Source organism: Erinaceus europaeus, chromosome 17, assembly GCF_950295315.1.
Source record: "Erinaceus europaeus chromosome 17, mEriEur2.1, whole genome shotgun sequence".
NCBI classification, from domain to species: domain Eukaryota; kingdom Metazoa; phylum Chordata; class Mammalia; order Eulipotyphla; family Erinaceidae; genus Erinaceus; species Erinaceus europaeus.
In genome coordinates, this window is record NC_080178.1 from 74550216 (window position 1) to 74578155 (window position 27940).

The 27940-nt window shown below is 40.8% G+C and overlaps 1 protein-coding gene and 1 non-coding gene across 3 annotated transcripts in view; one reads left to right on the forward strand and one right to left on the reverse strand.

Moving 5' to 3' along the window:
* The window catches only part of PIK3C2A (phosphatidylinositol-4-phosphate 3-kinase catalytic subunit type 2 alpha), an 87986-nt gene that overhangs the window by 11361 nt on the left and 48685 nt on the right, over nt 1-27940 (forward strand). For both annotated transcript variants that reach the window (XR_009545666.1, XM_007515846.3), the window contains exons 2-6: nt 11211-12345; nt 18176-18279; nt 21198-21355; nt 25464-25584; nt 26555-26666. Coding sequence is in view for 1 of the 2 variants with exons in the window: in XM_007515846.3 (XP_007515908.2) it covers nt 11275-12345; nt 18176-18279; nt 21198-21355; nt 25464-25584; nt 26555-26666 (1566 nt within the window). In the remaining variant the exon portion in view is untranslated. The remainder of the gene's footprint in view (nt 1-11210; nt 12346-18175; nt 18280-21197; nt 21356-25463; nt 25585-26554; nt 26667-27940) is intronic.
* On the reverse strand, nt 27614-27720 carry LOC132534139 (U6 spliceosomal RNA). The gene has a single exon (XR_009545815.1). It is a non-coding gene; the product is annotated as a U6 spliceosomal RNA (small nuclear RNA).

Consider the following 27940-nt stretch of genomic DNA (forward strand, 5'->3'; position numbering starts at 1 on the left):
CTTGGTGCCATGTGCACTTAACCTGCTGCGCTACCACCCGACTCCCCTTCACTTCCTTTCTAAGCCGCACCTACACCTGTTACGGCTTGCAGGTGTCCTTCCTTCTTACTCTTCCCCCTCAGATACAGGAAGCAACGCCTGACTTCCTCAGGTGTTCTCCAGATTGTTTCCCTCCTTACTTTTTTTTTTTTTTTTTTGTCGTGCCTGGGTTTGACCTCAGTGCCTCAAATGCCTTTGCTTTACCCCTAAACTCTGTTCTGAGTGTCAGAATATTTGGCAGTTATGAACCCAAAGCCTCATACATCCTCGGGATAACCTCTGAGCACCTCTGTGACGCAGTGTTTGCTTGCTTATTTATGAGAAAGAGGAAGAGAGAATGAGAGCATCACTGGCACGTGTAATGCCAGGGTAGAATTCAGGACCTCCTAGTTGAGAGTCCACCTCTTCAGCCATTGAGCCACTTCCTGGATCTCGGGAGATCTGAGAGAGAAAGCTTTCCCCCTTCAGGTGGGTGCTGGGGGCTTGAACCCTGGTCTTTGCATATTGTAATGTATGTTCAGCTGGGTGTGCCACCACCTAGCAAAAAAGATTTTTGATAACTGACCTTGGTGACTAAGCTTACTTGTTTTTTTAAAAAAAATTCATCAGAAATTCTAGAGTAAAATTAAGTTAGGCTGGAATGAGGAAGTTGCAGCATACCCTCTGCCTAGGACTATAACTACACATTTAACTTATCCATGTTTGAAGACAAGGATTAAACGTTATTACAAATCAGCTTCTAGGAACCTCCCTATTTATATACAGATCTCTAGCTACTAGGTTGATTTGTCATTGAACTTTATAAAATATTAGTGTTAGGGAGAAAACTAACTTCTGTCTACCCTTCTATAGGACTAGAAAATAATTGACAAACAAAAAAAAAAACTGATTACATATCCAGGGAAGCACATACAAAGGGTAATGTGACTGATCATGTGGTCATTCCATTTAAATTACATTGTTTCTTGAAAGGGAACAAGAAGTTCATAAAGACAGACCCAGGAATGGGGGTGGGGGCAGGCGGTGGCACACCTGGTTAAGTGCATATCGCAGTGCTCAAAGACCCAGGTTCAAGCCCCTGGTCTCCGCCTGCAGGGAGAAAGCTTCATGCGAGGTGAAGCTGGGCTGCAGTGTCTCTCTCCCTCTCTCATTCTCTCCCTCTCTTCCTCTCCCCTTCTCTCTCAATTGGTCTCTAGCCAATAATAAATAAGTAAAACATTTAGAAAAACCCCATATGCTTTTTTAAATTTTTTAATTAATTAATTAATTTTTTAAATTTAATTTAATTTTATTTATTTATTCCCTTTTGTTGCCCTTGTTGTTTTCGCTTTTTTTTTTTTTTTAAAAAAAAAAACAACAACAGTAAAGGAAAGGAATGGTAGGAAGGGAAGGTGTAGCACAGGATTTGCAAGTCTGAGGTCCCTAGTTTGATCTCTGGCACTGCATATGGCAGAGTAATGGTCGGTTCTCTCTCCCCCCCTCTCTCCCTCCCTCTCTCCCTCCCTCTCTCCCTCCCTCTCTTATTCCCTATCTTGTTAATACATGAATATACCTGGGCCTGGGAGATGCACCATCAGTCGTTCAGCAGACTTTCATGGTGCCAGAGGTCCCCTGTTCAGTCCCTGGTACTACCATAAACCAGGGTTGAGCAGTTCCCACATAAAATAAATAATAAACAAACCATCTTTAAAAAGACAAAAAGACAAGGGCCGGCGTAGGGATCCCAGTTTGAGCCCCCGGCTCCCCACCTGCAGGGGAGTCGCTTCACAGGCAGTGAAGCAGGTCTGCAGGTGTCTGTCTTTCTCTCCCCCTCTCTGTCTTCCCCTCCTCTCTCCATTTCTGTCTGTCCTATCCAACAACAGTAACAACAATAACAATAATAATAGTCACAGCAATGATAGAACAACAAGGGCAACAAAAGGGGAAAAAATGGTCTCCAGGAACAGTGGATTTGTAGTGCAGGCACCGAGCCCCAGAAATAATCCTGGAGGCAAAAAAAAAGAGAGAGAGAGAGAGAGAAAGTTTTATTTACAAAGACATTAAAAACAGGCCTTGTAGTCTGCAGGTGATAAGGCTGTTTTTTTTTTCCCCTCAGTACCACTACAGAGATTTATTTCCTATTTTTAGAGAAGTAGGTGAAAAATATCCTTGGTCAAGTGACCAGCGTGCCACGGTGGAGCATACGATACGGTCTTTGACCCCATCTTTAGTCAGAACACAAGTCATTCATTTCGGGAAATCTTCTGACTCCCCTAGGTTCAGCCTCTGTATTATTTTATCCTGCTTGGAATTCACTGAGCTTCTTAAACTTGTTCAGTGATGTCTGTCTTCCTTTGTAGAAAGTTCTTGGACATTTTCCCTCCAATATTTTTTCTTCCCACTCTCTTCAGACCTCCAGAGACACAGGGTAGCTGATCTTTCTGACACTTGGACTGGTTCTGTGTCTGCTGCACATTCTGTTTTGTGAGCCTGGTCTGCATGTTCACGCTGCTTTGTCTCAAATCTTTGATTGTTTGCCGGACACCTTATGTCAAAGAACGGTAGAGGTTGATGTTTACTTTCTCCTTGCTGTTTATCTTCAGAATTTCTCTTAATTCTATTAAGCCGTTAAATTGAGAGTTTAATTTATAAGTAAAATGGTTTTTTTGCACTTTTAATTTGACTCAATTCATCACTGAATTGAAATACTTTGGGGATGGAATCATGACTTTTTCTCTTAGCAGGATTTGGGGTCTGAGCACTGACTTAATTCCAGAGATTTGGGGGCTGGGTGGTGGTGCTCCTGATTGAGTACCCATATGACAGCGCGAAAGCCTGGGTTTGTGTCTTGGAATCCTTATAGCAACTCCTAGTCCACCTCTTTATGCCACTCTGCCTTGCCTCTACCACAGACAGAGCTCTGTCTGAGCCTCAAGACACTTGCTTGGGTTCATACTGGATGGCCTTAAATGCTGAGAAGAAACAGTGCACAGAGAGGGGAGTTCGTGAAAGGCACAGAGTGAAATTTATTCAGACGTTATCATCCCAGTGAACACTTGAGGAAGTGGAGTATGAGTCACGCCGCTGTCTGCGGAGACAGCAAAGACTGAGTGAGAAGAAGCATGATTTGTTGGGGGGATGGCATGGCAGTCTGTGCGGCAGTAACAGGAGGAAGGTTCTGGGAAAGGGGTGAAAAAGAGACCAGGCACCAGACTGCCTGGCAGACCATTATAAACAGCTCACATTTCATAAAAGGAATTGAAGCAAGAAGACTGCGTTTCTAAAGTTTACTCTTCTGTTTTTATGAGGCCAGCCGACATAATCCTGACACCACAACCACAGCCACTGCAACAAAAAGGAGGAATGCAGCTGTAGACCAACATTAGCGAATTGAATTAAAACACATCAGAGTGTTCACACAGTATGGTAAAGTGGGTTTATTCAGGGCGTGCTTGCACAGTTCAGCTTAAACCAGCCAATGTAATATACGACATCAGTGAAAGAAAAAACAGAAACCATACCCTGACGCCAAGAAAGCATTTGACAAGATTTATTGTCTGTTGATGATAAAAACATACAGAAGGAACATATATGTGTCTGTGTGTTTTATTTCATGAGTATATAAGTTATATTTGAGTATAAAAAGTTGTTAAGCCATTAGCCCACAGCTGATATTCTCAGCAGTGAAAGACCAGAGGCTTTTTCTTTTAAAGTAGGAACAGGACAATTTACAGTCGACTGTAAAACATGAATCCCCCAATAAAGAAAAAAAGGTAGTAACAGGACATTAACGCTGTTTTTTGTTTGTTTGTTTCAGGATTTGAGATTTTCCTTGATAAAGGTAATAATTTCCAACATTTTTTAGTCACGGAAGCATTCATTCAACAAGTACAGTGGAAATTTGAGGTAGAAGATGAGTAAAATAAGAATCCATGCCCTTGAGGCCAGGTAATGGTGCTCTGTGTAGAGCAGACATGTTGCCATGTGCAAGGACCCAGGTGCAGGCCTGAGGTCCCCACTGGTAGGTAAGACCAGACTTCATGGGCAGTGAAACAGGGCTGCAGGTCTCTCTCTTACCTCTCTCTCTAGCTCTTTCTTCCCACCCAGTTTCTTTCTGTCTCTATCCAGTAAGTAAATAAAATAGAAAGAGAATCCATGCCTTTAGTGTAATTGTAAATTTGTTAGTCATTTGTTGGTAATTAACGGATTTGGTCTGGGAGGTTGCACAGTTGATAAAGCCTTGGACTCTCAAGCATGAGGTCTTGAATTCAGTCCCTGGCAGCACATGTACCACAGTGATGTCTGGTTATTTCTCTTTCTTCTCTCTTTCTCATTAATAAATAAATAAGGGAGTTCGGCGGTAGTGCACATGGCACAAAGTGCAAGGACTGGTGTAAGATTCCGGTTCGAACCCCCGGCTCCTCACCTGCAGGGGAGTCGCTTCATAGGTGGTGAAGCAGGTCTGCAGGTGTCTTATCTTTCTCTACCCCTCTCCATCTTCCCCTCCTCTCTCCATTTCTCTCTGTCCTATCCAACAACGACAACAATAATAACTACAACAATAAAACAACAAGGGCAACAAAAGGAAATAAATATTTAAAAAATACATAAATAAAATCTTTTAAAAATTAATTAACTGATCCATTGGTACATACTTTAAATAGTTTTAACTAGCGCATGCTATAATTAAATGGTAAAATTTATCAATGCAGTAAGAAATCAATCTAGGATAGAAAAGATCCTGCTTTGGGCTAGGGAACAGCATAATGGCTATAGAAACAGCCCCCAAATTCCCAGGTTCAATTCCCAACATCATCGTAAGCCAGAGCTAAGCAGTGGTCTTTCTCTCTGTCTCTCTCATCAAAATAAATAAAATAGTTTTTTAAAAAAACAACATCAAGAAGATCGTGCTTTATCTTGGGTAAAGTATGTTTTGACGCTCACTTATTTCAGATTAACTGTTAAGATAAAAACATACCTTAGTGAGTTTACACTATTTGGCTTTGAATCCTGATTTCAGTTCTTACTGGCCTCTGTAAGGGTGGGCAGATTCTCTAACTCCTGTGCTTAAGTACTCACTGTAAACAGGAACAGTAATTGTGTCCACTGAGTAGCATCTGTGAGGATTAGTTGAGTATAGCTTAAAGTGATATTTCTATTACTACGGTCTTAAAAAAAATTAATTATTTATTTATTGGATAAAAAAAGAAATTGAGAGTAAAGGGAGGGATAAAGAGGAAGAGAGACAGCCGCAGCACTGCTTCGCCTCTCAGGAAGCTTTCTCCCTTTTTCCTTCTCCATGAAGCTGTCTTTTTCCTGCAGTGTAGTATTTATATATGCCTGAGGCTCCAAGGTCCTGGCTTCAATCCCCTGTTATCATAAGGCAGAGGTGAGCAAGTGTTCCTTTTGTAGTTGGGGGGTTGGGGGCTTAAATCTGGGTAATGTCGCACCTAACTGGGCAAACCACTGCCTGGCTCCTTACTACAGTCCTCGTGATTTTATTTTATATATATGTATATATATATATATATATTCCCTTTTGTTGCCTTTTTTATTGTTATAGTTATTATTGTTATTGATGTTGACCTTGTTGGATAGGACAGAGAGAAATGGAGAGAGGAGGGAAGAAGACAGAGAGGGGAGAGAAAGACAGACACCTGCAGACCTGCTTCACCACTTGTAAAGCGACTCCCCTGCAGGTGGAGAGCCGGGGGTCCTTGCGCTTTGTGCCACGTGCACTTAACCTACTGCACTACCACCTGACTCCCATGATTGTATTTTTAATGGTGGCATAATATTCAAAACTAGTCATGTTTTCTTTTTTCCAGTTTGAATTAGGAGAACATTAGCTCTGAAGTTTTTCTTTTGAATAGCAGTTAGAACATTATTTCCTACTGTCATCAGATAAAGTTTTATTTTAAAAAGGAAATGGGAACAAGGAAGTAAAAAGAAAAAGTGGAAGCTCCCACCCCTAGTGAAGAGTGACTGTGTTTCCGTAGGAAAAAAAAAAAGTGAATGGAGTGTGTCACTGCAGCAGTCCTACAGAAATAGCTGAAGTACAGGGTTACTTTTTGGACATCCTTTTAAGCTCCTTATTGCCTTTGGATTACCCACAAGGGGGGCTTTTGGATGTAAAATCTAGTCACTTCCCTATTAGTGGGCACCTCACTACTACTAAGAGTTGAATTGACTTTGACATAGGTTGCTTTGGGTTGGTGTTAGGCAGGAAGAGAATAGCAGTGAATTGATCTTAGAAACAAGAGCAGCATTCACCATTACAATATGCTTCCCCTCAAACGCACTCAGTTAATTAGCCTTTGAAAAACTGGCTGGAGAGAGGACTAGCAGGAAGAGTGTATTCCTTATATACGTGACTACCTGAGTCCCATCCTTATTACTGTATATAACGGAGGAGTGCTTAGGAAGGTCTGTGTTTACTTCATATAACAAACAAGTCTGTAAAAATATTCTTTCTGGTGGTCCGGGAGGTGGCGCAGCGATAAAGCTTTGGACTTTCAAGCATGAGGTCCTGAGTTTGATCCCTGGCGGCATTCGTGCCAGAGTGATGTCTGGTTCTTTCTCTCTCCTCCTATCTTTCTCTTTAATAAATAAATAAATCTTTAAAAAAAGGGGGGGGGAGTTGGGCGATAGGGCAGTGGGTTATGCGCACGTGGTGCAAAGTGCGAGGACTGGCATAAGAATCCTGGTTCAAGCCCCTCGGATCCCCACCTGCAGGAGAGTCGCTTCAGGTGATGAAGCAGGTCTGCAGGTGTCTATCTTTCTCTCCCCCTCTCTGTCTTCCCCTCCTCTCTCCATTTCTCTTTGTCCTATCCAACGATGATGACATCAGTAACAACAATAATAACTACAACAATCAAACAACAAGGGCAGCAAGAGAATAAATAAATATGTATTTAAAAAACTAATATATATATATATATATATAATCTCTGGGAGCCAGGCAGTGGCGCAGCGGGTTAAGCGCACATGGCTCGAAGTGCAAGGGCTGGCATAAGGATCCCGGTTCGAGACCCTGGCTCCCCATCTGCAGGGGAGTTGCTTCACAGATGGTGAAGCAGGTCTGCAGGTGTCTTTCCGTGCCCCTCCCCCCCCCCCCCCCCCCCCCCCGTCTTCTCCTTGTGTTTCACATAATGTGCACTTAACCGGCTGCTCTACTGCCCGACTTCCCCCAGACTCATTAAAAAAAAAAAACACAAAAAAAAAACAACTCAGCAGCTTCAGTGAGTGGCAGAGCAGTAGAGTGCAGGACTGGCATGTGGAAGCTGAATGAAACCATCTGGTAGTTGTCTTTGATCTGTCATTTCACTAAGCATAAATCACCTCCAGTTCCATCCATTTTGTCTCAAAGGACACAATATCTTTTTTTTTTTTTTTTTTTTTTTTTTACTGCAGAGTAGTATTTCATGGAATATCTGTCCCATAACTTTTTTCAGTCAGTAATCTGTTTATAGGCTTCTGCTCTTTGGCTTTTGTGAATAATGCAGCTATAAACATAATGTGCATATGTCCCTTTGAATTAGTGTTTCGGTGTCCTTTGAATAAATGCCTAAGAGTAGTATTGCTGGATCATAAGATAATTCCACTTTTACATGTTTAAGGACTCCAGTCTTCCAAAGAGGCTGCACCTGTTTCCACTCCCATCAGCAGTGAAGCAGAGTTCCCTTTTTTCCACAACCTCTCCAACACCTGTCACTTGTGGTATGTTGATATAAGCCATTCTCTCAGGTGTGAGATGGGATCTCAGCGTAGTTTTAATTTGCATTTCTCTAATTAAACCTGAAGTGGAGCATTTCTTTATCTCTCTGTCAGCCATGTGTATCTCTTCTGTAGACAACTGTCTGTTTGGTCCGCTTTTTATTGGTTTACTTTTACTTCTGTAGTAGAACTGCACCAATTCTGTATAGACGCTTGATATCAGTTGCTTGTCATTTACTGGGTTGCTTGGTTATCTTTGTTATAGTTTGCTTTCAATGTATAGAAGCTTTTTAGTTTCATGCAATCCCATTTATTTACTTTGTTTTCATTTCCCATGTCCATGGTGTTGAGTCTCCAAATACATCTTTGACATGAAGTTCTTGCAAAGTTTTACCAATGCCTTCCTTCTTCTATAAATTTTAGAGTTTCACCCCACCAATGTGTCCTGGAGCTCTGATTCTCCAGAACCCCGCCCCACTAGGGAAAGAGAGAGGCAGACTGGAAGTATGGATCGACCTGTCAACGCCCATGTTCAGCGGGGAAGCAATTATGGAAGCCAGACCTTCCACCTTCTGCATCCCACAATGACCCTGTGTCCATACTCCCAGAGGACTAAAGAATAGGAAAGCTATCAGGGAGGGGATGGGATACGGAGTTCTGGTGGTGGGAATTGTGTGGAGTTGTACCCCTCTTATCCTATAGTTTTTCAATGTTACCTTTTTATAAATAAATTAAAAATTTTTTTAGAGTTTGTGGTCTAATAATCCATTTTTAATACCAGAACACTGCCCAGCTCTGGCTTATTGTGGTACAGGGGACTGAACTTGGCACTTGGAGCCTTAGGCATGAGAGTCTGTTTGCATAACCATTATGCTATCTACTCCCCCACCTCCAGCACTATTTTTTAAACAGACCTCCTCTACCGCATTGAGCGACTTGGGCTCCTTTGCCATGTATATTAGGTATGTGTGGACTCATTTCTGAGCTTTCTTTCACTTCTTCTGTATTGATCCAAGAGTTCGTCTTCTAGCACCACGTTGTTTTGACTACTATTGCTTTGTAGTATAAACTAAAGTTGGAGAGTGTGATGCCTCCTAGTTTTTCCTTTTTTCTCAGAAGTGTTTTGGCTATTTGTGTTTTTTTTTGTGTGTGTGTTTCCATGTAAGTTTTTGGGTAAGTTCTTCAATTAAAGGGATTGCATTGAAATTGTAGGTTGCTTTTGGTAGAATGGTTATTTAAATTTTTTTTTTTATTATTTATTTATTACTGAGAGGGATAGGGGGAGAAAGAACCAGACATCATTCTGGTACATATTCTGTCAGGATTAAACTCAGGACCCCATGCTTGAGTGTCCAACACTTATACCATTACACCATTTCCCGCAACACGAATGGCCATTTAAAAAAAAAATTTATTTTGTATTTTTGATGGAGACAGAGAGCTATTCAGAGGGAAGGAGTCTGAGCGACACCTGAATTCCTGCTTCACCCCTCATGAAACTTTCCCTCTGCAGGTTTGAACCTGGGTTCAAGGCTTGAACCTGCATTGTAATGGCCATTTTAATGATATTTATTCTTCCAGTCTAGGAATAAGGGATGTCCTTCCACTTCTGTACGTCCCTCTCTATTTCTTTCAACAATCTCTTAGAGTTTTCTCCACAGAGGTTCTTTACCTCCTTCGTGAGAGTCACCCCAAGGTGTTTTATCTTTTTGGGTTTGAATGTAAATGGGATTGAGTCTTTTATTTCCATTTCCTCTGACTTCTTGTTTGTATATAGAAACACCACAGATTCCTGTGTGTTGATTTTGTATCCTGCTACTTTGCTGAATTTATTAGTCATTTCTTTTTTTCTTTTTTCTTTATTTTACTTATTCCCTTTGTTGCCCTTGTTGTTTTATTGTTGTAGTTACTATTATTGTTATTGATGTCGTCATTGTTGGATAGGACAGAGAGAAATGGAGAGAGGAGGGGAAGACAGAGGGGGAGAGAAAGATAGACACCTGCAGACCTGCTTCACTGCCTGTGAAGCGACTCCCCTGCAGGTGGGGAGCCAGGGGCTCGAACCGGGATCCTTACGCCGGTTCTTGTGCTTTGCGCCACCTGCGTTTAACCTGCAGCGCTACCGCCAGATTCCCTACTAGTCATTTCTAATAAGTTTTTGGTGGAGCCCTTGGGGCTTTCTAGAGATATCATCATGTCACCAGAAAATAGTAGTGGTAGTTTGAGTTTTTCCTTTCCAATATATATACCTTTGATCAGATAGGTAGGTTTTTTTTTTTTTTTTTTTTGTAGATTCTACCGGATAGAGAGGTGCTGAGCAGGCAGTGCTAGTAGTATTTCTACAGAAATAAAGACTAAGAAATTTTTTTAATTAAGACAAAAAAAAAATAGAATTCTGATGGGAACTGCTTTAAGAAAAGTTTCAGAAAGTATCCTGTATTTGAACTGGGCACTAACGGACAAATAGAATCTTTCCAAGGCAGAATAGTAAAGAAAGGATTTTCTAGGTCATTCATTTGAGAAGTTTGGCAGTGAACAGAGAAAACTGAAATGGAAGCTGATGGGATCTAAAACAGACTGTTGTGATTCCCTCCCTGCTGTTCAGTGTGAGCAAAACTTGAACATTGCATGTTTTTGTTTTGTTTTCCTTTTTTTTTTCCCCATGGAGTAGCAGCAAGAAAAGTAAAGGAAAAATTAACAGTGCAGAGGAGACAGTCATTGCTAAGAAATGGGGATCCAGTAGGGTATAGGAGATCAGAGGCAATTTTCGTTTTCTGAGGGCAAGGAAAGAAGGTGCTGTTGGTGGTTAGAACACAGAAATCTACTGTTACGTTTTAACTGACTTCATTTTTAAAATGAGAAGAAAAGGTTTATCGGTTATTTGTTGCTTTGTAATAAACAGTTTCACAGCAGTCTTGTGAATTAGCAATTTGGCTTGAATTTAGTCTGGATGTTTTCTTTGCTGATCTTGACTTGAGTCTCTTAGGCGGCTGTGACCATCAGAGTGTGGCCAGCTGGCCAGTGGCCATGTGACTCACATGTTTGGTAGCTGGCCGGGTCTCTTCCTTGTGCTCATTCATGGTCTGTGGACATTCACACGGTAGTGACTGCATTACAAGTCAAGAAAATCAGAAGAAGTAAGGCCTCCCATGACCTGCACTTGGGACTCCCAGGCAGTCACTTCTTTCATGCTTGATTGTTCTAAGCAAGTCACAAGACCAGTTCAGGTTAAGGAGGGAAATTGCTTCCACCTTTCTGATTGTACATTTTTAATGAAAAGGGCAATAAAGTTACATGGGGAGGGGCTTATAGTTAGAACCTTGCAAGTGTCCCTTTACCCAGGCTGTTCAGTTTCTTATATTTTATTTGGCAATGTATTGCTAGTGTAAATCCTAAATCATCCAAGATAGGTTGCAGATGAGATAAATGCATTTGCATTTGAAAAAACGAAAATAACGTTGTGCTTATTTTTATAGATCCTCCTATTTTTGGAAGGTGTAAGTGAAAACCAGACGAGAAAGTTTGGTCTTTCAAGTGGACATGGCTCAGCTATCCAGCAGCAATGGATTTAAGCAGTGTTCATCTTCACATGTGGGACAAGCACGATCAAAAGATGTGGATAAAGAAGAAGCATTACAGATGGAAGCAGAGGCTTTAGCAAAACTGCAAAAGGATAGGCGAGTGACTGGCAACCAGAAAAGCTTTGATTCATCATCCACCACCAGACAAAAGGCCCAAGTTTATAGCAAACAGGATTATGATCTCATGGTATTTCCTGAATCTGATACCAAAAAAAGAGCAGTAGATATCGATGTCGAAAAGCTCACTCAAGCCGAACTGGAGAAATTATTGCTGGATGACAGTTTCGAGACTAGGAAGACACCTGTATTGCCAGTCGTGCCCGTTCTGAACCCTTCATTTTCAGCACAGCTCTGTCTCAGACCTGCTGTTGAGCGAGGAGCGTGGCCATCAGGGTTGTCTGGAACTTCATCTTACACTTTGCCTTCTATTTATCAGTCAACCTACTGTAGCAAACCGACCGCATTCCAGAATGGCTTCAGTCCCAGAATGCCCCCTTTCCCAGCTACAGAACCCCTGTACTTAAGTCTTCCAGGACAGTCTCCGTATTTCCCCTACCCGTTGGCACCAGCCGCCTCATTCCACCCACAAGGAAGCCTCCCTGTCTACCGGCCAGTGGTCAGTCCTGATATGACAAAGCTGTTTGACAAGATAGCTAGTACATCTGAATTCTTAAAAAATGGGAAAGCGAGGACTGATTTGGAGATAAATCCCAAAGCCTCGATACACAGTCCGCAGGTGTCTCCAAAGTCTGAAGGGATCAGTAAGTTCGACTGGTTAGACTTGGATCCTCTGAATAAACCGAAGGTGGACAATGTAGAGGGGCTGGGCTGGGAGGAGGAGGAAGCTGTCCCGAGTTTGCTAGCAGAGGATCCTTGGGATGCTGTGCTTCTTGAGGAGAGGTCACTGGCAAGTTGTCACCACGAGAGAAAGGTGAATGGAAAGTCTCCTTCTGGGGTGACCGTAACAAGAAGCCAGTCTTTAAATATTCGAACAACCGAGCTCACGAAACTCCAGGGCCAAATATCTCAGGTATAGTCTTTATTTTTTTAGAACAACTTCCAATTTAGTAGTATAACATGGAATTCTTAGGGGGTCGGGCGGTGGCGCAGTGGGTTAAGCGCATGTGGCGCAAAGCGCAAGGACCGGCGTAAGGATCCCTGTTCGAGCCCCCGGCTCCCCACCTGCAGGGGGGTCGCTTCACAGGCGGTGAAGCAGGTCTGCAGGTGTCTATCTTTCTCTCCCCCTCTCTGTCTTCCCCTCCTCTCTACATTTCTCTCTGTCCTATCCAACAACAAACGACATCGACAATGGCAATAATGATAGCCACAGTGAGACTACAACAACAAGGGCAACAAAAGGGGGAAAAAATGGCCTCCAGGAGCGGTGGATTCATGGTGCAGGCACCGAGCCCAGCAATAACCCTGGAGGGAGGAAAGGGAAAAAAAAATTAAATCTTAAAAACAAAACAAAACATGGAATTCTTATTTATGTATGTAATTGATCCGGCAAAAGACGTGCTTTTCACTGGAAGCCTGGAGAGAGGGTCACTGAAAAGGGCGTTGCATTGCCGTGTGCAGCCCCGGTTCGGAAGTCTAGCGCCATGCTGGAAGTGTTGCAGCGGTGGAAGAAGCTCCAGTGTTTTGCTATCTTTCTCCCATCTCTATAGATGAATTTGAAAAAAAAGGGGACCAGGTGGTGGTGCACCCGGTTGAACGCATGTTACAGTGCACAAGGACCCAGGTTCGAGTCCCTGGCCTCCAGCTGCAGGGGCAAAGCTTCACAAGTGGTGAAGCAGGGCCCTAGATGTCTCTCTGTCTCTCTCCCTCTCTGTCACCCCATCCCTCTCAATTTCTGGCTGTTTCTATCCAGTAAAAGAATAAAGATTAAAAAATATGAAATATTAAAAAAAAAAGGTGGGGAGTTGGGCTGTAGCGCAGTGGGTTAAGAGAACATGGTGCAAAGCTCAAGGACCGGCAGAAGGATCCCAGTTTGAACCCCCGGCTCCCCACCTGCAAGGGAGTTGCTTCACAGGCGGTCAGGCAGATCTGTAGGTGTCTATCTTTCTCTCCTCTTCTCTGTCTTCCTCTCTCCATTTCTCTCTGTCCTATCTAACGATGACATCAATAACAACAATAATAATAACTACAATAATAATAAAAAACAACAAGGGCAACAAAAGGGAAAATAAAAATATATATATATATATATATATATATATATATATATATATATATATATATATATAAAGTGACCCAAAGCAGTGAAATCACATACACATGAGTCCCCACCTCCACAAACAAGCAAAAGGAATTGTTTTCATTTTAAACCGTGTTTTCTTTGCTCTTCAGTGTACTGTGAGTCCTCGGCTGTGGTGGTGAAGTATTAAGTGTGCTTAAGGAGGCAAAGTGAGACACCTGTCTACTTCAAATGGGTTAGGTTAAAATGGTAACCTGAATCAGACCAAACTTCACCATCTGGTAGGCCAAAATGATCATCTTTTAAATTATTTTTTATTTAATGAGAAAAAGAGAGAGAGAGACCAGAGCACTGCTCAGCTCTTGCTTCCTGGCGATGCAGGCACTGCACCTGGGGTCTCCAGCAGTGAGGTAGGTACTGAGGCTGATCTCGGTGTATAGTGTCTGCTTTGCATATGTGAAGCCCAGTGTTTAATCTCTGGCATCACAGAGAAAGCAGCTCAAAAAAGGGAAAATACCACTAAGTGGAACTCCATACATAAAACTGCTAGTCATTTTTTTTTTCTTTTTGTTAGAATCAGAGAGAGGGAGTAGGAGACACCACAACACAGTGTCCAAGTGAGCTCTCTCTCTCCCCGACAGTCGTAGGCGTTACAGACAGGTATAGCCAAGTCTGGCAGAAATGCTGGCTGGGAAGGTGGTGTTTTTGTTTGTTTTTGCCACGAGCATTATTCTGGTGTCTCCACAATGACTCCAGTGCTCTCGGTGCCTCCACTCTCCCCCAGACAGAGAAATGGGAAGAAGAGGAGAGAGCAACACACCTGCAGTACTGCTTCAACACTCATGAAGCTTCCCTTGTAGGTAGGGGCCAGGGGCTTGAACCTGGATCCTTATGCATGGTCCTGGTGACATGAGCTCTCTACTAGTCGCTCGCACCACCGCCTGGTCTCTGAAGTTTTTATTTTTCACACTGTCCGTCTCTGTGTAAGATTTATTAGTATTGGTGTGTGTGTGTGTGTGTCTGCCTGTCTCTGTTTCTGTCTTACGGAGAGAAAGAAAGATAGAGAGAGAGAGGCAGACAGACAGACTGGCCAGAGACCCTTTCCAACTTGTGTGATTCAGAGATTCAGGCTGGGGTTTCTTGCGTTCAAGAGCATTGTGGAGGAAGAGATGAGGTACAGTTCCAAAAGCTTTCCTGAGGGAGGGTCCTAGTTTTTGTTTGGAAATCAAATTGCATTGCTTACTCTTGATATTTATTTGTTTTCAGTGAGAACTTTGTGCTTTGTTGTAAAATTATTTTCTCACTCAGCAAACTTACTTCCTGCTTCCTTCTAGTCTCTTTTGTTTGTTAATATTCTAAATATTTCAGCTCAGTTGTTTTTCTTGACCAGAATAAGAAAAAGTCACAGTATTTAAAATGGGCAGTGAAGTTTAAATAAAATGTTGAGTTAATAACTGCAACATAGGGAGTCGAGCGGTAGCACAGTGGGTTAAGCGCAAGTGACGCAGAGCACAAGGACAAGCATAAGGATCCCGGTTCGAGCCCCCGGCTCCCCACCTGCAGGGGAGTCGCTTCACAAGCGGTGAAGCAGGTCTGCAGCTGTCTGTCTTTCTCTCCCCATCTTCCCCTCCTCTCTCCGTTTCTCTCTGTCCTATCTAACAATGATGACATCAATAACAACAACAATAAAACAAGGGCAACAAAAGGGAATAAGTAAATAAAATATAAAAATATAAAAAAAATAACTGCAACGTAGCTATTTTTAGCAGATTTGAAAGATTCTAGTGGAGAGTCAAACTGATTTGCAGGATTGATTTTATAAAGCTTATGTATGTGTTGCCGCTTCTCAAGGTCAGTTGTATTCTGTGATAGCTGTCTTGTAAAACAGCATTCTCTCAATAAAGTGACATTGAAGTTGAAGTTAACAAAAGTAATACTGGGTTGTTGGAAAAGTCAGGTATTTTTTTTTCAGATTTTTTTTTCAAATTTTTCAAAATCTTTTCTAAAGTACTTTTCCAAAAGTATTTTCCTTTGTTTCTTTTTTATGCAAAAATGTGTCATGACTTTTCTGACAACCCAACATAGAATCTACAAAAAATATTTAGTTGTATGAACATTGTAAGCATATCCCCACTGGTACATTAATCTGATTTATTTTTAATACTGACAGTGACAGTTAAAGCTTGTTTCCCACCGCCTAGTTAACTGTTAGTTCAGAAATGCTGCTGGTTTAGATCTTGGCAGCAATGTGACTTCTTAGCTTGTCATGGTTGCTGTGATGTCATGGTTGATTTTATGTGTCTTTGACTTGGTCAGAAGATGCTTGGATATTTGGTTAAATGATATTCTACTCGTGTCTACAAATGAGAATTCTGAACTAAATCAGTAGACTTAAGTAAAGACCTTTCCTAATGTGGGTGGGTCCAGTTTAGTCAGTTGAATGGCTAAGGAACAATAAGGCCTCTTGCTTCAGCCAGTAATAGGAAACTGTCTGCAGGAACCTTTGAGCTGGGCCATGGGGTTTTTCCGGCCTTCACAATCACTGCAACATCAACCCTCCCTTGGTCTTCAGTCTGTCATACTCAAAGTACAACTATGCAGTCAGCTGTTTCAAGTCTCCAGCTCTAACTGCTGGCCTGAGAACTTCTCAGCTTTCATTATTACATAAATGAATTTATTTCTTCTTTTTCCTTTCTTTCTTTCTTTTTTTTTTTTTGCCACCAGAGTTATTGGTGGAGTTTGGTACTGGCACTACAAATCCTCTACTTCCAGTGGCCACCTTTTCCTTTTCTCTCTTTCTTCCTATTTTATTTGATAGGGCAGAGAAAAATTGAGAGGAAAGGTGGAGATGGGGGGCGGGGAGTAGTGGTATATCTGATTGGCACACACATTTAGTGTGCGAGGACCCAAGTTCAAGCCCCCAGGTCTCACTTGCAGGGGGGAAAGTTTCACAAGGATTGAAGTAGTGCTGCAGGTGTCTCTTCCCCTTCCCTCTCAATTTCTCTCTGTCCCTATAAATAGATAAATAATGAAAAGTACAAGAAAATAAAAGCAGACCTGCTTCACCGTGCATGAACCTCCCACCCTTCCTAGCTTATGAAGCTCCCCTCCCCCGCTTCTTCCAGCATGAAGGCCCCAAATCTCATTTGCTATATTCTTACCTTTAGGTTCTTGATTGTTAAACAACTTGTTCTGCTTTATATCTTAATGCTTTTCAGCCACCAAGTTGCAGGTGCTACCATGATGTCATTCTGACTTCCCTGGGCAGATAGCCTCACCAGTGTGTCCTGGAACCCCACCTCCCCAGAGCCCTGCCCCACTAGGGGAAGATAGAAACAGGCTGGGGTGTGGATTCACCTGCCAATGCCCATGTTCAGAGGAGAAGCAGAGAAGCAACTACAGAAGCCAGACCTCCTACCTTCTGTACCCTATAAAGAATTTTGGTCCATACTCCCAGAAGGATAAAGAATAGGGAAGCTTCCAATCGAGGGGATAGGACACAGAACTGGTAGTGGGAATTATATGGAATTGTACCCCTCTTACCTTAGAGTCTTGTAAAAAAAAAAATAACAAACTAATAAAATTAACAGGCTACCTATATTTCCAGAAAATGAAGAAGACAGATCTTAAATTATTACATTACAAAAAGAAAAAGTGTAGCTGTGATAATTGTTGGCTAAACTTTTACTGCTGACCATTTCACAATACATAGACATAAAATTCATTGTTACTGTATACCTAAGATTACTGTTATATATAGTGATTATGTCTCAAAATAAACAGCTGATTGGCACGGACAGACAGTAAAGATAACTTCGAGTCAGTTTTCTCAGCTAGAGAGACTGACAGACAGAAGAGGAAAGAGGGTGACACTGGAAGCACTGCCATTTCCTTCAGAGCCAGTGCTTGCTCTCAGGGCGTGAGGGCCTGTGCTCCCGGCCCCGTTTCTCCCTACTCTTTCTTTTCTTTGATAGGACAGAGAGAAATTAAGGGGGGATGGGAGGAAGAAGGCCACCTGCACTTTTCCATTGCTTGTGAAGAACCTTGTCGCCCCTCCCCCCCACACACCAGCTGGGGGCCAGGGGCTTGGTCCCAGGTCTTTGTGCATGGTGTGCACTCAACTGGGTGTGCCACTGCCCAGCCCCCAAATAAATAATCTTTTCAAATAACGCTGAGTTGGGTATGGGGGAGACAGTACAAAGTTATTATTATTTTAAAAGAATTTAAAATTCATGAGAAAGAGGAGAAAAAGAATCAGACATCACTCTGGTACATGTGCTGTCAGGGATTGAACTCAGGACCGCATGGTTGAAAATCCAATGCTGTATCCACTGCGCCACCTCCTGGACCACCAGTATAATAGTCATTCAAAGAGACTCATGTCTGAGGCTCCAGAGTCCCAGTTCAAACCACCACCACCCCACCACCACCATAAACCAGAGTTGAGTAGTGCTCTAGTATAACAAAATAATAATAATGCTGAGAATAATAAATAATAACAATGCTGAGTTGATATTACTTTTATACAGAAAACTATCATTTGATTACGAGTAACATCATGCTTTATTTTTGATTTCCGCGTGTGTGTTTAAATGTGGTATGCTGCTATGGCGCATTTGTGAGATCTTTCACTTTTAAAATAAAAATACTGTTTTGCTCACAGAAAGACTCAAAAGGGACCAATAGTTTGCCACCTGGAAGTTCTCTCCTGCAAGGAATTGAAGTACAAAATGAGGAGGTAGCAGCCTTTTGTCAGTCCATTACAAAGTAAGGAACATTTTTTTCTAATTCAATCTTAGTTCCTATTAAATATTTGTTTAAAAGATTTATCAGTTTTAGGGGATATAATTATGTAATTGTCTTAAATTTGGAGACAGACTTTTAATCAGAACATGAAACAGGTGTTTAGTCTGCATCCTGTCCTGTTAGTCTCTGAGTATTTAGAAGAAAAACTGATGTAGACCACAGATTCCTGATAATTCTATTGACCACTGAAAATATGGCTTGTACATAGCGTGCCATTTGAAAATACCTGCTTCTGTTTTAGAAAGATGTTGCTAGCTTTCAAAAATAATGCCCCCTTACTGAAGAGGTGGTAGAATAGGCAAGAGTAAAACAAGTTTCTCTCCTCAAAGGTAGAAAAATGTGTTTGTTGCCACCAGGGTTATCACTGGGGCTCTGTGCTGGAACTACAGATCTGCCACTCCTAGTGGCCATTTCTCCTTTTCCTTTTTTTTATTATTATTTGATAGGACAGAGAAATTAAGAGGGCACAGACAGAGAGACCGACGCCTGCCGACCTGCTTCCCTGCTTATGAAGCGTTCTGCCAGCAGGTGTGGAGGGGGGCTCCCGCGTGGGTCTCTACGAATGGCAGCATGTATGCTTAACTGAGCACGGCACTGTCCCACTCGAAACATTCCCCTTTTTTTTTTTTCTAATTTAAACATGTCAGTACTCTATAATTTATAGAGGAGGAAATGAGACCCAAAGAAATATCCTCCCAAGTTCATCAACCTAGCGAGTAACAGAGCCAGCTTGTCTTTGCCCTCTGCTTTACTTACTATTTTCTTTCTGCTGTGTCTCTGTATGACAACTGGTCAGGACGCCTGTTACAAGTACTCAACCCATCTTAGATAATTAGTTTAAATGAAGGAAGGCTGAATATTATTTCACAGACACATGTAATGGAACAAGGGACGGAGCTTAGTGTAAGCAGGATCTTGGGATTCACATCATCCATCTTCCTTCCAACTCCTGCGTTTCCTCTTCTCCCCTGCCCTTCCTTCATGCCTGCTTGTTTATTTTCTTCTGTGAAAGCCTGACCTTAGGCTAGGTCCTAATGAAGATCTTGTGATTATTCTTAGGAAGAATAAGCTTGGTAGCAATCTAGTATCAGAATGTGGTTTCTAGATACCTGAAGCAACAAACACCATAACATGCAGAGCCGATTATTAGTGTATGTGCTGTAAGAAATATGCAATTTGCCCACCAGAGGACACAGTGTCTTCTTTTTTGATTGCGGAATAGTATTCCAGGGAATATATATCCCATAGCTTCTTTAGCCAGTCAGATCAGATTTGCCCACATTTAGATGTGCATTTCCTATGTCATTTAAGGTTTTATTATTTATAATGTCTTTTTTTCTGAGTATATTTCTTTTTTATTATTGGATCTTTTGTGGCGTTTAAAATCACAGTGCAGAAACCAGCTTCGTTCATTTACCTACCAGGTTTGCTCATAGCACTGACCGTTCTGTGTGTTTTAGAAATTCAGTTCATGTAATTTTAAAAATTTCTTTATTGGGAGATTAATGGTTTATAGTCAACAGTAAGATGCAATAGTTTGTACATGTGTAATATTTCTCAGTTTTCCACATAACGGTTCAGCCTCCACTAGGTCCTCCTCTGCCATCCTGTTCCAGGACCTGAGTCCTCTCCCCCACCCTAGAGTCCTTTACTTTGGTGCAATACACCAAGTTCACATAATTTTTACAACACTGTGAAGTAAGTAGTAGCATTGCCTCCAGCTTTTAGAAGAATGGAGCATTTCAGTAACCGGCCTAGGCTCTCCCAGCACCATAGGTAGTGAAAGAAAGTTCCAGACTAACATAGTGTAGCTTTAGAGACTGCACAGTCAGTGCTTGCTGGCTCTCCAGAACCTTTCTTCCTGTCAACCTACTTTATTCTACTCCTGTGACCTGGTTATTTTAATCTCTGCACAAACAGACAATACTTGCAGCATTCATTCCATTTAGCCCTTTCGAGAGAAGGTGGAGGGAGGGTAGCAACTTGTCTTCAGTTAAAGGAAGCCCAAGAGTTTAAAGAATGCGCCAAAACCTCTTTTGTCTCTGATAACATAAGTGCTGTCTAGGCGTGAGTCCTGTGCTGTGCTGCTGTATTTATAAGTACTTGCCCATTTATTTGACCACCAGTTTTATTGCTGCCATGTGTTGAATTTAAACTGTGTTACTCCCATAAATGATAATTTCTCACGCAATCTTTTTAACATTTCCTAAGTTTTATAGGCCACTTTGAGGGAAGTTAAGTCTTATGCTAAAAAGCTGTTATGTATATTTTTTGTTGTTGTTGCCCAAAAACAATGTAGGAAAAGAATAAAGATTTTAAAAAGGCAACAAACTTTTAATTCCTCTGGCATTTTGTTTTAGGCTTCCATAGCCTCCGTTTATAGTAACTCATTGTTTATTTACTGGACATAAACAAATAGAGAGGGAAACAGATACCGGCAGCACTGCTTATGAAGCGTCCCCCGTGCAGGTGGGGGCTTGGGGTTTAAACCCAGGTCTTCCCCACCACAATATGTGCATTCTACCAAATGCACCACTGCTGGCCCCAAAACTGAGTTTTGTCATGAAGTTTGTGTATTTGCTTTCCCCCTGCAGGTGGGGATCAGGGACTCGAACCCAGGTCCTTGAGCACTGTAACATATGCTCTCAACTAGGTGCGCCACCAACCAGCCCCAAGATATTCTGACAGTACTTAATCTCTTGAGTTCCTCTTATTTAAAAGGCAAACACTGGAAGTATTTGGCATTTTAACAGGAGTTTATTCATCACAGTTCTCAGAAGCTACTCTAGAATTGAACAAAGACACAGAATTTAATGACTATGCAAAACCTTGTTCACTGTTTTTAAATGCATCTTAAATTTTTTCTTTGTTGTCAACAGACTGAAGACCAACTTCCCATATACCAGTCAGTGTACAAATCCCGGCTATTTGTTAAGTCCAGTCACAGTGCAAAGAAATATATGTGGAGAAAGTGCTAGTGTGAAGGTCTCCATTGAGATTGAAGGATCTCAGCTACCAGTTACTTTTACATGTGACGGTGGGTTTCTTGTTCCCCTGTTATCTTGCTTGGCATTTGCTAATTGATTAATAGAAACTGCTAATGTTATTGTTATTTTAATAAGCTAACTGTTATCATTAGATATGCTTTAAAAGTGTGTGTGTGTATGTATGAGAGAGAGAAAATACTTAACATTCTTTAGTTGCTCTTTTCAAAAACTGGTATTCATACCAGTAGTTTTCTAGTTAGGACTAGTGAAGAACATTCACTAGAGACAAAGAGGCAAAGGCAGAGAAAGTACAAAAGACCACACTTCTGGGGTTGTGCGGTGGCACACTTGGTTAAGTGCACGTATTGTCATGCACAAGGACTGGGATTCAAACCCCCTGTCCCCCCCTGTGGGGGTGGGGGGACAAGCTCCAAGAGCATAGAAACAGTGCTGGATGTTTCTCTCTTGTCTCTATATTTCTACCACCACTCTCAATTTCTCTGTCCTATCAAACATGAGGAAAAAAATAAAGCACATTTTTTAAAAAAGAAAACAAGATAGAGATAGATCCACCACAGCACTGAAGCTTCCTTCAGTGTCCTGGGGGCTGGGCTCAAACATGGATTACACACATGGAAGCAACACATTGTCCAAATGAGTTCTTTTTTTTTTTTTTTTTTTTAATATTTATTTATTTATTCCCTTTTGTTGCCCTTGTTTTATTGTTGTAGTTATTATTGATGTCGTTGTTAGATAGGACAGAGAGAAATGGAGAGAGGAGAGGAAGACAGAAGGGGAGTTAAAGACAGACACCTGCAGACCTGCTTCACTGCTTGTGAAGCGACTCCCCTGCAGGTGGGGAGCCAGGGGCTCGAACTGGGATCCTTAAGCCTGTCTTTGCACTTTGCACCACGTGCGTTTAACCCACTACGCTACTGCCCGACTCCCAAACATTTACTTTTATGGTTACACATTTCTCTGAAAACTCCAAAACTTTGGATAGAAAAACCAATTATAGGTCTTTCTTTTTTCGTATTTATGAAATGAAAACAAGAACTATGCTTGTTTATAAATAACTGTCATTGAGGTTGAAATCCCAGTTCAGTTGCTAAGTTCCTCTAAGGAAAAGATAATTTTCCTTTGGTTCTAATGCTTCCTCCAAACTTAATATAGCTATTCGCTTTAAAAAATATTTTATTTATTTATTAATGAGAATGATAGGAGGAGAGAGAGAAAGAACCAGACATCACACTGGTACATGTGCTGCCAGGGGTTAAACTTGGGACCTCATGCTTGAGAGTTCAGTGCTTTATCCACTGTGCCACCTCCTGGATCACTTAATATAGGTATTTAAGAGATGTGTCCTGCTGATCTGGGAAGTTGACCTGTCAATGCTCATGTCTGGTGGAGAAACAATCACAGAAGCCAGATCTCCCACTTTTGCACCCCATGAAATCTTTGGTCCTGGGGCCAGGCAGTAGGGTTAGGTGCGCATGGCGCATAACACAAGGACCCGCGTGAGGATCCCGGATAGAGCTCCCGGCTCCCCACCTGCAGGGAGGTCACTTCACAAGTGGTGAAGCAGGTCTGCAGGTGACTTATCTTTCACTCCCCCTCTCTGTCTTCCTCATCTCTCGATTTCTCTCTGTTCTATCCAACAACAATAATAGCAACAACAAGGGCAACAAAAATTGGGGTGAGGGAAATGGCCTCCAGGAGCAGTGGATTCATAGTGCAGGCACCCTCGAGGCAAAACAAAACAAAACAAACTTTTATCCATGATCCCAGAGGATAAAGAACAGGGAAGTTTCCAATGGAGGGGATGGGATGTGAAACTCTGGTGGTGGGAACTATATGGAATTGTAAGCCTCTTATCCCACAATCTTGTTGATAATTATTAAATAACTAAAAAAAAAAAAAAAAAAAGTTGGACTCTCAAGCATAAGGTCCTGAGTTTGATTTCTGGCATTACATATACCAGAATGATGTCTGTTTCTTTCTCTTTCTCTCTCTCTCTGTCCCTCTCATAAATAAGAGAGAGAGAGAGATGTATCCAGAAAGTCTGTAGGGGTTTTTTTTTCAGTTTTAAAAATGACTTGTATTTTTTCAGAATTTATTACTTTTCATAATGTTTATTCAATGAGTTTCCAAAAAATCACATTTTTCTTTTCAACTAGAACTATCAACTAGAAATAAGTTCAAAATTCAGACTTTCTTTGTGGCTTTGTGCTTTTCAAAGTCCTTTAAAAAATATAAATCTGAAAAAGAAATGTTAAGCAACTACCCACAATCTTTCTTTTAGTTTCTAGATAAAACGTATTATTATTATTTCAACATATCTGATTATGCAGGGCTGGGAAGATGGTATCATGGTTATGCAAAGAGACTTTCATGCCTGAGATACCAAAGGTCCCAGGTTCAATCTGCCACAAGCCGGAGCTGAGCACTGACTGCTCTGGTAAAATAAATAAAGTGAAAATACATCAATGTAAAAAAAAAAAAAAAAAGTCCAAATAAATTCAAGTATGCAGTAAGAATAATGAAATTGAAAAAAGACCGTATATGTCCCTTCATCAAAGTAAACATGACTAAACCCTTGACAAATAATGTTTTAATTTGTATCAAATTTTGACTTGCTGCCCCAAGATCTACTTCATGTTTAGAAAGTTATTTCAAATGTCTTATGTGGCTTTTCATGAATGTGGACATCTCTAAGCTATCTCTGTTAAGGAATATAGCCATGAGGGTGTACAAGTGGCTTCTGTGTCCCAGTGAGACCTGTTAACTTAGATCTGCCTGGGTACTTCCCTTATCACCACTGTCTTCTGAATTATACATAGCAGCCCTAAGTATAGAAATAGGGCATTTAAAAAAAAAAAAAAAAAAAAACAGGGCTGGGGAGACAGCATAATGGTTCTGTAAAAGACTCTCATGCCTGAGGCTCTGAGGTCCCAGGTTCAATCCCCAGCACCACCATAAGCCAGAGCTGAGCAGTGCTCTGGTCTTTCTCTCTGTATCTCACGCTTTCTCTCTCTCTCTCTCTCTCTCCCTCATTAAAATAAATAAAAATTAAAAAAAAAAGAAAAAAAAGAAATAAGGCATTTTAAAAGCGTAAGTTTTTAATATGTTGTAATTTTAGTATATGGCTATTACCAGTGAAAGATAATTACACAGTCCTTTCCTACACACCTCACTTTTATTCTTCATTGGAAAATTTGCCTGGCAAATATCAGCTATTCAATGGTGATTTTTTTTCTCCCTGTATGGTATGTTTTAAATCACTGTTTGCTCTACACTTCGTGTTTTCCCTTTTGAAAAGAGTCTGTAATAGTGAGGCAGCTTTCTTAACTTAGACCTGCCATGTTCAACACATAATAACTAGGTACAGGTGACTATTGAATATCTACAATGTGAATAATTTCTATTGAGATGTACTCTTGAGTTTAAAGTGCGCACTGAACTTAAAAGATTCAAAAAGAGATATCTATGAGTAATTTTAAACTACTGACTATGTTGAAATGATATTTGGATAAAACAGATATTATCCAAATATAACAAAACATTGAAATTAACATCACCTGTTTTTTTTTTAATTATCTTTATTTATTTATTGGATAGAGACAACTAGAAATGGAGAGGGAAGGGGGTGATAGAGAGGGAGAGAGACAGAGAGACACCTGCAGCCCTGCTTCACCACTCATGAAGCTTGCCTCCTGCAGGTCGGGACTGGGGACTTGAACCTGTGCCCTTGAGCATTATAACTTTTTAAAAATTTTTTTAAAAATTTATTATCTTTTATTTATTGATTGCATAGATACAGCCAAAATCAGAGGGAAGGGAGGGATAGAGAGGGTGAGAGACAGAGATACACCTGCAGCCCTGCTTCACCACTTGTGAAGCTTTCCCCCTGCAGGTAGGGACTGGGGGCTCGAACCCAGGTCCTTGCGCATTGTAATATGTGTGCTCAACCAGGTGCACCACCATCTGGCTACCCTGTTAATTTTTTCCAAAGTGTGTATGAGAAAATTTTTAATGACACGTGGCTCGCATTTTTTTTTACTTGTACTATTTCTATTGTTTAGTTCTGCCTTAGATTATATATGTTTGTGGTTTGAATTAAATAAGCAAAACAAAAAATGATGCCTAACTTTCTTACAGTGAGTTCTACTGTAGAAATAATTATAATGCAAGCCCTCTGCTGGGTCCATGATGACTTAAATCAAGTAGATGTTGGCAGGTATGCTCTGAAAGTTTGTGGTCAAGAAGAAGTCTTGCAAAAGTAAGTTTATTTAACTGTTGAGCAGCGTCTTTGAAAATTTCATTTGCAATTGTTTTAAGTTAAAGGAATTTCAGCTGAATTGTATGACTGTTACATCTAACTGAATGATAAGGTTAATTAACTTATATTGAGATTTATTGAAACCATTTCTTTTTTTATATTTATTTTTCCCTTTTGTTGTCTTTTTTTATTGTTGTTGTTGTAGTTGATGTCGTCATTGTTAGATAGGACAGAGAGAAATGGAGAGAGGAGGGGAAGACAGAAAGGAGAGAAAGATAGACACCTGCAGACCTGCTTCACCACCTGTGAAGCGACTCCCCTGCAGGTGGGGAGCCGGGGGCTCGAACCGGTATCCTTAAGCCTGTCCTTGAGCTTTGCGCCATGTGTGCTTAACCCGCTGTGCTACCCGCCTGACTCCCTGAAACCATTTCTTTCTTTCTTTTTTTTTTTCTTTATTGATTCCCTTTTGTTGCCCTTGTTTTTTTTATTGCTGTAGTTATTGTTGTTACTGATGTCATCGTTGTTGGATAGGACTGTTAGTTCTTGTGCACTGTAATGTGTATGTTTAATCAGGTGCTCCACCACCTGACCCCTTGACTCTTCTTAAAAAAATACTTATTTTCAACAAGGGCAACAAAAGGGAATAAATAAATAAATATTTTTTAAAAATACTTATTTTAATGAAAGAGAAGGATACAGATATAGAGTAGCCAGAGCATTCTCAGCTCTCTGGCATATATGGTAGTGCTGGGAACTGAACCTGGGCATGAAAGTCTTTTGCATAAGTTGTCTTCCTGTCTGGCTTTTTCTCTTCATATGTCATGTTATGCTTGCATTTGGATATTCACACACAATTTCCAACAGAATTGTGTCTATATTTTTTACCATTCTCTTCATTTGCTATGCAGATGCAATACAATTTCTAGCTTAAGTAAGGTAACATTGATTGACAATTAATATATTTCAACAGTAATCATTGCCTTGGAAGTCATGAACATATTCAGAACTGTCGAAAATGGGACACAGAGATTAAACTACAACTCTTAACCTTCAGTGCAATGTGCCAAAATTTGGCCCGAACTGTAAGTGTGTGCATTATCTATTGAATCTGAATGATCCTGTTAACTAGTCAATTGAATTGGTATATTCTCCAAGACTTCTGGGTTGAACTGTGAATGATGAACTTTAAAAAAATTTTTTTAAATCATCTTTATTTATTGCATAGACAGCCAGAAATCTAGAGGGAAGAGGAATAGAGAGAGGGAGAGAGGCAGACAGACACCTGCAGCCCTGCTTCATCACTTGTGAAGCTTTCCCCTTGCAGGTGGGGACTGGGGGCTCAAACCTGGGTCCTTGAGCACTGTAACATGTGCGCTCAACTGAGTGCACCAGCACTTGGCCCCCAATAATGAACCCTTTATCCTCAACCCGAGTCTTCTCTGCAGAATGGGGGAATCTAATCATGAAGATTTATGTAGCAGAACTGGAGGCATATTTGAAAGTCAGAGTGTTCAAGGAATTGAAAGTTGATTTGCAGTAGTTTTGCACAAGAGTGAAAACACAAGGGTTAGTCAAGGAGAAAAAAAGAAGGGAAGGAGTTGAATACCAAATATGGTATTTGGGGAAAAAACCCAAATGAAAAGTAATTCTGTTTCAAAAGTATAATATTTTCCTTTGAGATAAAAGTAAAATAGAATGTAGAGAATGAAGACTTTATAGTACTATATAAGCCCTTGCTCAGTTTTATTTTTAGAGACTTAGTCTTTTTTTTTTTTAATATAATTTTTATTTATTGAGGGAGTTAATGAGAGAGAGAGAAAGAGAGACCAGAGCACCGCTCAACTCTGGATTATGGCGGTGCTGGGGATTGAACCTGGGAAAGACTTATTCTTTAATTGGTAAATTTTTGCATAGAAAAATATAAATCATTTCTACAACTCCTCTAAGTTTTGCTCCTGGTAAAATTTATTTCAATTGGGTGGAAATTTGCACAGTATTCAGTACATTTTAGAAGTCATTGATAAATTCTCAGTTTCTTTCTTTTTCCACAAATTTGCTTGTTATTCTTACACAGGGCCAATGCTAATCTTCTCAGTATCATTCTAATTTTAGTATATGTGCTGATGAAGTGAGCAATTCTCTTCAGTTGCTTAAAGAATGGTAATCTTGAGTACAGTTTCATAATAAGAACTTAACTAGGAGACTAGTTTATTGTAAATTGGGAGCAAGAGGAAACTTAATTCTCATTAGAATAATTATGCAGAAATTCAGATTATCTCTTTTCCATCTGGTTCCCGCCCTGTGTTCAGTTGGCTGTTGACCATCTTTAAAAATGTTTTTAGCTCTCTGTTCACTA